This window comes from Folsomia candida, unplaced genomic scaffold (assembly GCF_002217175.1).
Source record: "Folsomia candida strain VU population unplaced genomic scaffold, ASM221717v1 Fcan01_Sc005, whole genome shotgun sequence".
NCBI lineage: Eukaryota > Metazoa > Arthropoda > Collembola > Entomobryomorpha > Isotomidae > Folsomia > Folsomia candida.
This window is the reverse complement of record NW_019091197.1, coordinates 4,832,071-4,844,248: the sequence shown is the minus strand read 5'-3', so window position 1 is coordinate 4,844,248 and position 12,178 is coordinate 4,832,071. Positions and strand designations below refer to the sequence as shown.

The window sequence follows — 12,178 nt, the reverse complement described above, 5'->3', positions numbered from 1 at the left end:
TCGGGTTATCGCAATTACCAAGTCCCGTTTCCAACATGTCGCAATATCCAGCATTAGTATAAAACTTCCCGCCGTAATGAATATAATTTGAACGAGGATAATCCACAACGGAATTTCCTTCGATATTGGTAAATTTTTCCATTTCCCGATAACCATCACGGAAGAGCAACAAATTGCTAGGAAGATCGAGGTACAACTGGATATTAGTAGTTTTTGATCTGATAGTTTTTCAGTGGCATAAAATTCCCGTCTGGGTGGGTTCACCATGATTGGATAATTTCCAAAGGTTTGATAAACCGAGGAATAGGAAGAAAACGCTTTCCAGACTTGGCGAGTCGACATGGTGCCAAAGAAAGTTGAACGTAGTAGTTTATGTATGTATGTTTAAGCAATTGTCCGTTGTGACTAACAATTTCTGGTTTTACGAAGATGTACGTGTTTGTAGGTATGTACCGGAAAGCAATTTGGGCATTGACTAACAGACATTTCATTGATTTCATGGCTCAATTTTAAAGCAATTACGAACGATAGGCATGGTAGGACGTAGTACGGAAAAAGTCTTGATTTTGATTAAAGAAAGATTGGAATAAGATGATTAATTTTGTACTCAAGTCTATTATTACAAAGCAAAAAGTGCGTATTGTTCAACTGGTAAAATGTATTAACCTTTAGCAATTGTATATCGTTGCCTATACAAAAATATCTTCAGATACATACTCTTAAAAAGTTCAATTTTTACAATCAAACACTAATAACTTTCTCAAGTATTCATATAAATGTTACATGTATGTAAATATATACCAATATAAAATTACAATTAAAAGTAAGAAGATTACTTAGGAGGAGAGCGTCACCACCTGCCCTTCACAGATCTCGATGCCCTTTGAATATGTGGTAGGGTCCTATGAGTGTACTAAAACCCTGAAGTGGTTTGACTCCATGGCCACATTTGCGCCCGCCACACCCACTCAAAGGGATGAAAACCACAAAAGTTACCATCTTCAAAAATCCACCAAAAATCCAATTTTGCGCGGATTTTGATAAAATTTGCATTTTTGTGATCCCAGATACTTGCCTTATAATATTCAATAGCAATCTCAACTTTTTTGAAATTTTCGAAATTTTCGAGCTGATGAACTACTCGAAAAAATTCAAAAATTCAAAAAATTTGGGATATCTACTGGATATGATCACACAAGTATCTGGGATCACAAAAATGTAAATTTTATCAAAATCCGAGCAAAATTGGATTTTTGGTGACATTTAAAGTACATGAAAACAGGGTTTTTTTCGTGTTTTTGGCGCCTTTGAGTGGGTGTGGCGGGCGCAAATGTGGCCATGGAGTCAAACCACTTCAGGGTTTTAGTACACTCATAGGACCCTACAACATATCCAAAGGGCATCGAGATCTGTGAAGGGCAGGTGGTGAAGCTCCCCTCCTTAGTTATAGTATAAGCACAGTTCCATACATACATGCGGGGTCAAATTCAGTTCATTTTAAACAGATTCTAATAATCAGAGGACTCCAATTGTTTGTGATGTTTTAGTCGTTGATAAATAATTGCAGTGATTTGCATGTTCAAATCTTCAACAATTTCTGTAGGCAATTGTTTCAACATGCGGTCGAAATTTAAATACATGGAAGAGTATTTTAAGGATTCCGTAATGTTAGAAGATGGTGTAAAGCCGTTTGCTTGATTTTGACACGCCACTACTTCTTCGATTCTCGTATGGCTACTGTGCATTCCATTTTCTCTGGACTGCTTGCTTAGATTCCATTGTGGTGGCTGCAGAAAAGGCAAATATTTTGATTTGCAATTGTCTTATCGAATAATGTGCATGTTAAGTAAGTGCATATTTAGCTAATAAACAAGGCCCCAAAAAAGGGAAATCTTAGTGAGGCTTGGTGCGACTACAACTAATAAATAAAATTAGATTGCAGAATTTTTGCATCACCGCTCTCTGTACCGTTCTTTACTGGAAGTATTAAGTAATCATTAGGAATAAATGGTTCCCCTCAAACATTCTTGTAATTTCATGAGAATAAGAATTAAAAGGATATCCAGATTATAGGATTATCCAGAAAATATTCAAATTAAGTATTTGCAACTTTTGTAGCATATTTGCAAGTGTTTGCATCTTAAACTTAAAGATTCGTAGTTCACAATTATTTACCCATTATATTTGTTCCCAGTTAATTTACCAAACTTCTCGTTCACTATTGCGGTGCATCGAAGTCAACGGGACGGATTTGATTTGAATTTCCACCCGCCTCCAATGTTAATCAAATTGGCACGTGATTTTGGCGCGTTGAAATTCTGTCCCGTTTACTTCGATGCGCCGCAATAGTAAAAACGTCTTCTTAAAAGCCCAATTAATTCAATAAATGTAACAATGCATGTGCATGCAAAACAAAATTTATATTGGATCCAGTAAGAACGGTACAGAGAGCGGTGATGCAAAAATTCTGCAATCTAATTTTATTTATTAGTTGTAGTCGCACCAAGCCTCACTAAGATTTCCCTTTTTTGGGGCCTTGTTTATTTAATACTTGTAATTGAGTTCTTTATATATTTAATAATAAGCACCACACATTCCTTAAAGCTAGAGTTGATTAGAAGATTTATTGTCAACAACATTAATGCGTCGCTGCAAAAATTTGAAGGTTTTCTAAATTTAATAATCTCTCGAGTTCTTAACCGATTTTGATCATCCGGTAAATTCACCAAATCAGTTTGAATGTCATTTCTAAATTTCATAAGAATAATCGGTGCAAAATGTCATCAAAATCGGTTGAGAAATGACTGAGATATTGAATTATTTCTGTCAGTTTTTGGGGTGGGGTCAATGCACACAATATGTAATTTTTGTTGCCAGGTATAAAGTCACTAAAAAATTGCAATTTTTTAGATTTCAAATTTGAATAACTTTCTGAGTTCCTAACGGATTTGGATAATCATGGACTTAAAATAACCGGAATGACTTTGTCTACAATGTTTTCAATGAGAACATGTTTGGATGGCCCATTAATGAACTATGAAAAGAAATGTTCAGTATGGGGCAAATTTTCGCGTATTTTTGCCAATAACTCTCTCAAAAAACAAAAATTCCAAAAGGCGACTCGCACATCGTTTTGAAATTATCTAACAATGATCGGTGCAAAATTTCATCCAAATCGGTTGAGAAATGACGGAGATATCGTGGGTGGTCACTTTTTTGGGGAGGGTCAAATGCATACTTAGTAATTTTTTTGTTGCTAGGTATTTGCCTCACTAAGAAAAATAGTAGTTTTGCCTCACCATGAGTGGGCTGGGTTTACAACTTGTGGAATGTGTACCGATGAGAGGCATGACTTTACTAGAAGGAGCAGAACGGGCTTCAAAATTGTTTATGGTCAAATAATCCATTATTTGTCTGGTGTAATGGCTGCATTATATTTTTCACTAGTTCTGCACTCGAAATCTGCAGTCTATACGGATTTTGACAACCAAATAAATTTGTTAGTGCTTTATTCAGTTGTCAACCATATAAACACATGTGTCAAACCTATCGGCTGGAGCAGAATTTAATGTTGAAGATGAACCAATCTATGATTTGAAAAAATTGAGTTTAAACAAGTGTATTTAGAACTCTAAAAACATAGAACTTGAAACATAAATACATATTGGACTCACGAACCCAATATTTTGATAAATTGTCTGAATTTGGGCTTTCCAAAATTTCCCCCAGGGATTCGTTCCGGATCCACTTGTTCATACGAAGCTCAAAAACCCCCTGAAATCGAAATACCTTTTAAAAAATTAAATTGTAGAATTGCATAACCAAAGAAAAAACTTTACTAACAAATATTTTAATTCTGGTCATTAATGAAAGCGTTTCATCGCGAGAAAGAGCATGCAACATTTCGAAGGTAGCAGTTATCCAATTTGTAGATAAGTAAATTGGTTCTCCCATCGAGTTTGTCTGGGTGGAGGAATTTCCCCTTGTTGTAACTTTTTGTAATCTACTATCCAACTTGGCACCAACGGTTGTGATCAGTACGCACAAAGTCTCCACGTTCACCTCATCCTTCATTTCTAAACGAATAAATAAAATAAATATTACAGTCTCAGTCAGTAGTCAGTAAAATATTAAATAAATATTACAATCAGTAAAATTTTACAAGCTTTGATAATCTTACGTAATAACGTTTCACAATTTTCCATGAGCATCTTATTCGTTATTAATGAAAGGTTGAATAACTCTCCGATAAAACGGACATTTCCAAGTGAACGATTCCTAGTTTTCGGCTTAAATACGTCTAGCTCAGCTTTCAATTTTTCGTAAGAGACCCCACTGCCCAATTTCTTCAGGTTATCCTCGGCACCACGTATTTTATCAATCTCATTTCGAAGAACATGAAATTCCTGTTGGCATCCCTCGATAATTTGAATCCTCACATTTCTGGCTGCTGGATTTTGGGATGTGCTAAACCGTAGGATCTATGTATATCGAAGGGTAAAAGGTCATCAGTGCATATTTTACTTAAGTTGACTAAATAAATAATTCATGAAAATAATTACTAATTTTGCGTATTGTCCACAAATATTAGGTCTTCTAGCAGCCTTCCCCAAAAGTATGTCCACCACGGCATTTATTCTGCCTAGATTTGCTTGAAATAGGAAATTGCCAAATTCTTTACTTGCTATTTCAACCTTTTCCGGCTGGTACAATTTATTTAGAACTAGCGTATAGCCCGGCCAAGGCCGGGTTCTAGAGTTCCAGTGGGGGTGTGCCCAAAGCGAAAAATCCGTCATACTATACTTTAAATAATTCCCAGTGGAGACTTTGTCATACCACATACATACATCAGAGTGAGGGTTTGCCCAAGTCATACTGCATTTTAATTAACCTGGTCACAGTACAATTTAATTTCCCCCTGTGGGAGTAGTTGAATAGCTAATTACTTTCCTTAAATTCCCGTCGCGTGGGAGTAACTGCATAGCTCACTATTTAAATTCCCACGCTTCACGCTCCCGTTAAGTTCCATAAACCCCGTTAACTTCTACAATTAACGCCAAGCTATTGACGGATTTGGGTTCAGCGTCAAAAATACATTCGAATTGATATGCGACATCACGAATAAGCCATATTTGAACACCACGGTCACGGCAAGGTCAAGGGGGCCTCGGAGGTCAAAACCATTGAGCGTTGGATTCAGCGTCAAAAATACATTCGAATTGATATGCCACTCGCTGTGGGTGGAGTTTCTCACACTAAAATAATTAATTAATAGTGGTTAATAACCACTGGTTATTAAGATCACTTATCATGATAACCACTATTGATGACTCATCAATGATGAGTGATATATGTATACTGCTCACTCACTCAATTTACTTGCACACTGTGTTTATATATTAAAACATTTAATTTGAGTTTGATGGCAAGTGTACGTACGTGAAAGTCACGTGCAGGCGAAGTGAGACTCATGCAGAAAATTCATGCATGCATTGGTTGCTCCGCTTCCCTCTTTGTCTACTCTACGGGGCAACTTGCATTGAGAGCCACAGGGACTCAGTCAGCGACTTAACACTAACGCTTTATTAGAGTGGATTTGACGAATGGTAAGCTCTTGAACCTATACGTGGGACAAAATCTAGTGAATAAAGGTCACGGCAACGACATTATAATTACAATAAAGTGACGTAAGTCGCTTTAATTATGGTCATCCTTACCGGGTTCATTTTTATTAGTTAATTTTAGGTTAACTTTTCCGTACAAAGAAACAACCCAATTGGATTGTTATTCCCAATGCCGTGGCAATTGTGTCATTAACGCAATTCATTAAATTGTCATGCGAAATAAATTTTGTACAAAATATAATTTACGAAAACAATGAACAGCCGACAACCCAGTTGCGTGTCGTTGCCTACCCGGGCCCCCGCTCTATGAGTCATAGACTATGACTTGCAATCTCCCCCAAACAAATAATTATGAAAATTATCCACGAAAAAGTTAATATCATATTCGATCTTATCGTAAACTATTTTTCCTTATCCTATCCCATAAATCGGCAACCCTGATATGTATAGATATTTGTTCCGGACTTAGGAGAAGGGAACCTCTCAATGTATGAATTGCAGATTAGATATTTGTATATACCCTTGGATAAGGCCATTTTGTAATACTTGGCGAGTGTAGAAAAAGCGAAGGAGAATTTTATTCCATGACCCGATTTGTGGCGTGATTTGCCACACCCCCTCAAAGAGATTATAACCACTGGAACTGTCATTCAAACATGTGTAAATAAAACTCATGCACAAGATACTATTCGCTTGCCTAGAAGATACAAGATACTTCTCAGGCAGGTAAAAGATACAGTAAAAATCCTACTTGGTATCTTGTATCTTCTATCATGTAACTTGGCAAAGTAATGTACCCACCCCTGGTATTTATGGTTTAGGGATGAATGGAGTGTGTATTTTTTACATATGGATATAAATGTGTGTAATTATTGTTATAATAATTCAATAATTGTTAGGATTCCGTACACAATATTAATGGATGGAAAAGATAAGTTCATGTCTTTAACTGTGGCTTTTTTCTTATGAAAAATATGGAAGTTTTCAGTGAAAACTTTGAGCATGATTCATGTCTCATCTTGACCATCACACCGCTTGACTGGATAATTTCTCTCATTCAATGCAAATGCACCAACAAAACACAAAACAAATCTCATAAAACTAAATTTTTATACTAAAAGTTAATTGTAATTTCGAAACTTGAAATTTAAATATATTTCTAAGCTCATCCCAAAATCTTAGGACACCATCGTCTCTGGCAAACATTGACTAATGAGGTATATTTTTAGTTTAAACTTACGTAAATAGTAAATAATCATTCATTAATAATGAATCATTATGAATCATAAACGATATAACATAAATTCAAAATTTGTCAATGACAAACTGTCATCAGCTCTGATAAGCCATTTCTCATAGCAGCTATATTATTTTGTCAATTGATTTACTAGTACATAAATCTGCCCAAAACTATGGACGACAAGAATTTAAAAAGGCGACGAATTTCACCTCGGCGAGGAGCAAAGCCTGATAAAAACCCGTCAATTCTGCTAGAACGAGGTCCAATTAAGAAATCTCGTATCAAAGATGATGATAACGATGTCGTCCAACAAATATGTTTCTCTTGTGGAATTTCGCCCATTGCGTCGAAAAGTCTTCCACGACGCCGCTACCTGGAGCAGACCGCAGTCTTCAAGAATCTAATTATGGATCCACAATTTCAAGCTAAACTGTCCCCATCAATGTACCGAGATTTTGCGGAGAATGAGGAAAGTTGTGGAAAATGTTGGGCCAGGATTAAAGAAGTTTGGGGTCTGAAGCAAGAAATTATTTCCATGCAGAAAGAGCTGGATGAACTTGTGGAAAATGGAAGGGAAAGTGTGCTAAAGATGAAGAAATCGAAAGGAAACGATGGACCAGAGAATGTTGATGGTATGTAGTTACGTTATAATTATGCATGGATTATTAACTGGACATTTACAATATCAAATCCTTATTTTGTTGTCTGACTTAGAAACAAGAACGATGACGACGCGAGAGAAGGCACCACGGTCCCCAAAGAGGAAGAACATCGCCTCTAGTCCAGGATCAAATATTTCACCACAGCCCCAATCACCACCAATTTCTGACCATTTTGTAATAAAGTGCGAAGTTAGTGAGGATGATGACGGCGAACATGTTGGTCTGCAGAAAGATGCGATTGTCACATCAGATGAGATGGAAATCGACGAGAAAACGAGTTCCAAAAAATCGTCTCCAACTCAAACTCGTGCGAAGGAAAGCACATCTCCGCAAAGACCAACTCGAAAGAGCAGTCGGATGGCTGAAATGAAAATGAAAGGAAAGTTATCGGCCAAAGATTCACAGGTTCCAGTTGATCAGCTTGAAGAGTATGAAAAATTATCTTGTATTTATACGGCATTTAAGTTGCACACGAGCTGTGAATAATCAATATTTGTAAATTTTCAGGATGAATGACCAGTCGTATAATTCCGAAAGTGACGGACACTCTGATAATTCTGAGAGCCCTGATTTCAAAAAAGGAAAGCGTCGCTCCCAAAATAAGGCAAAGTTAGAATGCTCCAAATGTGGGAAGCCCTGTGGCCGACTAAAGTATTTAATTCAACACGAAATTGTCGTCTGCAAAATTCACTACGATGACAATGAGCTGAAAAAGATGAATATCAATTTTTTTCCCTGTGAAGTATGTGGTAGGCAATGCTGCACAAAGACTGATCTCGACAGGTAACATCAAGAGAGGTCTAAAATAAATTATTATGTAATGAAGGCTGATTATTTATTTACTGTATCTTTCAGACATATTTTAACACACACGGTACGAGAACTTGGATCGAAATCTGATAAACCTGACTCACCAATGTCATTTAAGAATGACGATCCCGACCAAGATGATAATCCAACCATGCCAACCAAGGAGAAATTTACCTGCTCAAAATGTGGAAAGGAATTGCACCGTCGCCTTCGACTGATCTCGCATGAAATTACGGTCTGCAAAGTTCCCTACGACGAGGTCAAGCTTAAACAGGAAGGCATCAAACTATTAAAGTGCGATTATGACCAATGTGACCGCGTCTTCGTTCTTGGTGCCGATTTAAGAAAGTAAGTCAAATTAATTTTTAATTTAATTAACCTATAATTTAATTAATAATTCATGACTTGTACTTTCTCTAGACACATTCTCACCCACACCGGAAGTAAACCCTACACGTGCGACAAGTGTAGAAAATTCTTCACTCAACCCACGAGCCTGAGACTCCACAGAACAATTTATTGTTCAGCTGGGAAAATTGATTCCGAATTACGAAAGAAATTTATTGAAAAACAAGTTGAAAATAAAGCCCACTGCAACAAAAAGTGTCCCCATTGTAGAAAACGGTTCGTCTCCGATGATAGATTAGAAAAACATATTGCCACTGCCCACACCTCCAACCAAGAAGGTTTCATAATTTGTGAATTTTGTGGAAAATCAATATCCTCCAAGCCTGGTCAATTAGCTATTCACATCCGTCGCGTTCATCAAGGTGTTCATCGACATTCGTGCTCGTACTGCGGGAAGGGATACTTTTCTGTAGCGGATTTGACCAGTCACGTGAGAAATAATCATGAGAAGAATTCTAAAGCTGCAGATGTGTCGAATCCTAAAGAACAATTCTCTTGTGATCAGTGCCCTAAAACATTTTTGTATAGTCGTACTCTAAGCGACCACAAAAAGATGGTTCATCTTGGAGTTAGAAGGTTTGAATGTCAAACTTGTCATGCGAAATTTTACCGTGCACCCGATTTCAAGAAACATGTGAAAACTCATAATAAGCCAATTCACAAGTGCGAGAGATGTGGTCAGGAGTTTACCAGCCTAAATGGGTTCCATAATCATACAAAGCTGGCCAAGACGGACTGTCGCCTACTAAATGGACAGCGACGGAGGGGGAAGAAAACGTTGGTTGAAAAACAGTGCCCTCACTGTCCCCTGATTTTGATGGGAGCACTCAAATTCAAGATGCACATGAGGCACGTTCATCCAGAAGAAGGACAGTTGAAGGACATGGACAGTGAAGAAGGAAAAGATGAAGAAGGTTCAGCCGACATAACTTTTCGCGAAGGGGAACAAGAGGCACCATCGTCATTTGTTGTTTTAGATGATGCTATCATAGAATGTGAAATTGTCGTTACATGAGTGACCTCACACGACTTTGTGCTGATTTGTGATTTGATGTTAAACTCCAGATTGATACATTAAATAAATACAATTTTGATCGGAACAATTGTACTTGAATTGTAATTGAATCAGACCAATATTTTTACATTTCATAACCTACTAAAATATAAGTTAACTGTTTTATGCATGCTGCAAATATGTACATGTATATATTTACCATATTGAAGCTTTACGGGTCGCCGAACAAAACTTTGATGATTCGGAAACAAGGCAACTGTTTGCGCAGCTTGTCATCATTTGGCAAATGGCATATCATTTCATTTTTCTGTAATTTGTTAAACTGCATACACGCGTTGACTCAATGCTGATCTGGAAATGACGTCCCAAATATGACTCATGTTAACCAAGTTAACAATTAAGTACACCGGACCCATTCAATTAGTCTTATCTGCAATATCGTCCCACCGACAAAGTCACATCCTCATTTAGTCAAGCGTCCGGACAGATTTTAGTAACCGACTAATTATTTAATTTTCGGCAGATAACAGATTTCCGTCGCACTCATAATTTTTCCAAGATTCAGTCCCTCACTCGTTCCCTATTTAAACCGAGTACAACTTATGTCATAGGAACCACTAATATTTCACGCATCCAAGTTTACTTACTCCTCTGACAAAATGTCTCAAGTAAATTATCCTGAGCCTCGAACCCTTCAATGGGTCCCGATGTCGAGGGGGGCATACCCCGAGTGGTCCATCGAGGCTGGCATCGACACAGGGAAGAAACTTTATGTTGCTAGAGCAACCCACCAGTCGGGATTAGTTCCTGGAAAACTGCACGTCGGACATTCCGATGTTTATATTGCTTTCGATGGCAAAGAAGTAAACAAGTCGGAATACGAGGTTTGTAATTTTTTACATTAATAAATATTGGGCGTACTCACCGCAGCTTCTTATTTCTCGTCCCAAGTCGCAACTCATTTACGTAAAATAAAAACTCGTTTTGTTGTGAAAATTTACGAACGAAAATATCATGGTTTTCCAGCAGAAAGTTTTGCTAAATCTCGTAAATTTCAAAACTTAACTTGTACATATGTTCAATTTGCGAGAATTTAGAGCTGTGTATGTACATGCAGGATGCCCATTATTTTAACAAAAGCACTAACTTTGGTATAAACATGTATGTATGTATATCGTTTAGGTTTTAATTGGACCAACTGCAAGTTTGAGTTGGATTGAATCCAGCCATGGTCAAATTGCTCCGCATGCAGTGGTCGGAGGTGAAATTTATATACCGAAATAATTTACATGTATTTATTCAATTATTGTTCAGTTTAATCATAAATTTTTACAGGGAAGGACCCAAATGGTGAGACGTATTATATTGGTCGTGTTATAATGAATGGCACCATCACTGTGGGAAAAGTGCATCCAAGTCATAATGCGTGCTATGTTCCATACGGTGAGTAAATTATGCAACATTACGATGAGATAAATAAGAAACAAATTAAGAATTTAAAAAATTCTTCAGGTGGAGAAGAACATAAGCACACGAGCTATGAAATATTGGTTCGAAACTTGCTGGGACGAGCTTTAAATGTATAGATTAAGAGTCCAGAGCATGGAGCATGCATTTTATTTTAATAGTAACGACTATTTTAAAATACATAATTGTTAAAATATTTTTGTGTTACAGTCAGTCAAATAATTTGCATACTCTATCCGATCTCATACATATGTACATACATCTGAGCCTATGCAAATTGTATAAAACTTTATATAGCACCGTCCATCTCTCAAATTTAATAATAGTTAAGTTAATACGTGCATATGTACATATGTACGTATGTACATTCGTGCATGTAAACTACTGAGGATGCGAGCTTAACTAAATCATTTTGTTTCGATTCAAATTTCTACTGTCTCATTCATTGTATTAATGCAGGCTATGAATTTAAAAATTGCTTTCATATAATTGATTTGCCATGCAAATACTTAAATACAATTATCTGACTACATATTTACAAATATTTAAAATATGAGTAATTAAGCAGATTTTCGTTCAATCCTAATACCCGCATTCGTATTTAATTAAATTAGCTTTAACCCCATGTAGGAGCAAATAGTTATTAAATGTTTCCAACACTCGACCCCAGGATCTTGGTGGTGGTGGCTCAGGATTTTTTACCGATTGATTTGCTCCCGTCTTGTCATGGATTATTTGATTTGCGGATGATGCCACCCGATCAATCGCACCCCGGCAAACGCACCCCACCATTGCCACCCCCGATCATTCGCACCCGAGCAATCGCACCCCTGTAGATGCCACCCCTTATCGGGGCGGTAACTCAAAATCTCACTCATGAGATAATCCTAGCATTGTTTTGTAACCCCAATAAATTCAGCAACATATCGCATATTTACACTCATTTATTTGT

At 37.0% G+C, this 12,178-nt stretch overlaps 3 protein-coding genes across 7 annotated transcripts; 2 read left to right on the top strand and 1 right to left on the bottom strand.

Moving 5' to 3' along the window:
- Nucleotides 1-455: 455 nt before the first annotated feature.
- On the bottom strand, nucleotides 456-4,826 carry LOC110850242 (eukaryotic translation initiation factor 4 gamma 1). 5 transcript variants are annotated; one of them, XR_004835054.1, is made up of 7 exons: nucleotides 4,563-4,826; nucleotides 4,181-4,481; nucleotides 3,844-4,076; nucleotides 3,679-3,774; nucleotides 3,547-3,587; nucleotides 3,274-3,469; nucleotides 1,386-1,787 (listed from the first exon to the last, which is right to left on the bottom strand). XR_004835054.1 is itself a non-coding variant. In XM_035852475.1 (6 exons), exons 1-5 carry the CDS (start codon nucleotides 4,794-4,796, stop codon nucleotides 1,509-1,511), a joined length of 1,143 nt encoding a protein of 380 aa, XP_035708368.1. In that variant the 5' UTR covers nucleotides 4,797-4,826; the 3' UTR covers nucleotides 456-835; nucleotides 1,470-1,508. The 5 variants fall into 5 exon arrangements, 3 of the variants coding, with proteins under 3 accessions (XP_035708368.1, XP_035708369.1, XP_035708367.1); XR_004835053.1 differs by having other exon boundaries at nucleotides 3,300-3,469; XM_035852475.1 differs by lacking the exons at nucleotides 3,274-3,469; nucleotides 3,547-3,587 and adding an exon at nucleotides 456-835 and having other exon boundaries at nucleotides 1,470-1,787.
- A 1,849-nt stretch (nucleotides 4,827-6,675) lies between these two features.
- On the top strand, nucleotides 6,676-9,852 carry LOC110849645 (zinc finger protein 431). Its single transcript, XM_022097076.2, has 6 exons — nucleotides 6,676-6,841; nucleotides 7,016-7,496; nucleotides 7,579-7,954; nucleotides 8,034-8,309; nucleotides 8,382-8,684; nucleotides 8,757-9,852. The coding sequence occupies exons 2-6, from the start codon at nucleotides 7,037-7,039 to the stop codon at nucleotides 9,757-9,759; spliced, it is 2,418 nt and encodes an 805-aa protein (XP_021952768.1). The 5' UTR covers nucleotides 6,676-6,841; nucleotides 7,016-7,036; the 3' UTR covers nucleotides 9,760-9,852.
- Nucleotides 9,853-10,233: 381 nt separating this feature from the next.
- LOC110849819 (natterin-3) lies at nucleotides 10,234-11,422 on the top strand. The gene is made up of 4 exons (XM_022097271.2): nucleotides 10,234-10,643; nucleotides 10,942-11,020; nucleotides 11,095-11,202; nucleotides 11,272-11,422. The coding sequence occupies exons 1-4, from the start codon at nucleotides 10,419-10,421 to the stop codon at nucleotides 11,343-11,345; spliced, it is 486 nt and encodes a 161-aa protein (XP_021952963.1). The 5' UTR covers nucleotides 10,234-10,418; the 3' UTR covers nucleotides 11,346-11,422.
- The last annotated feature ends 756 nt before the right edge of the window (nucleotides 11,423-12,178 follow it).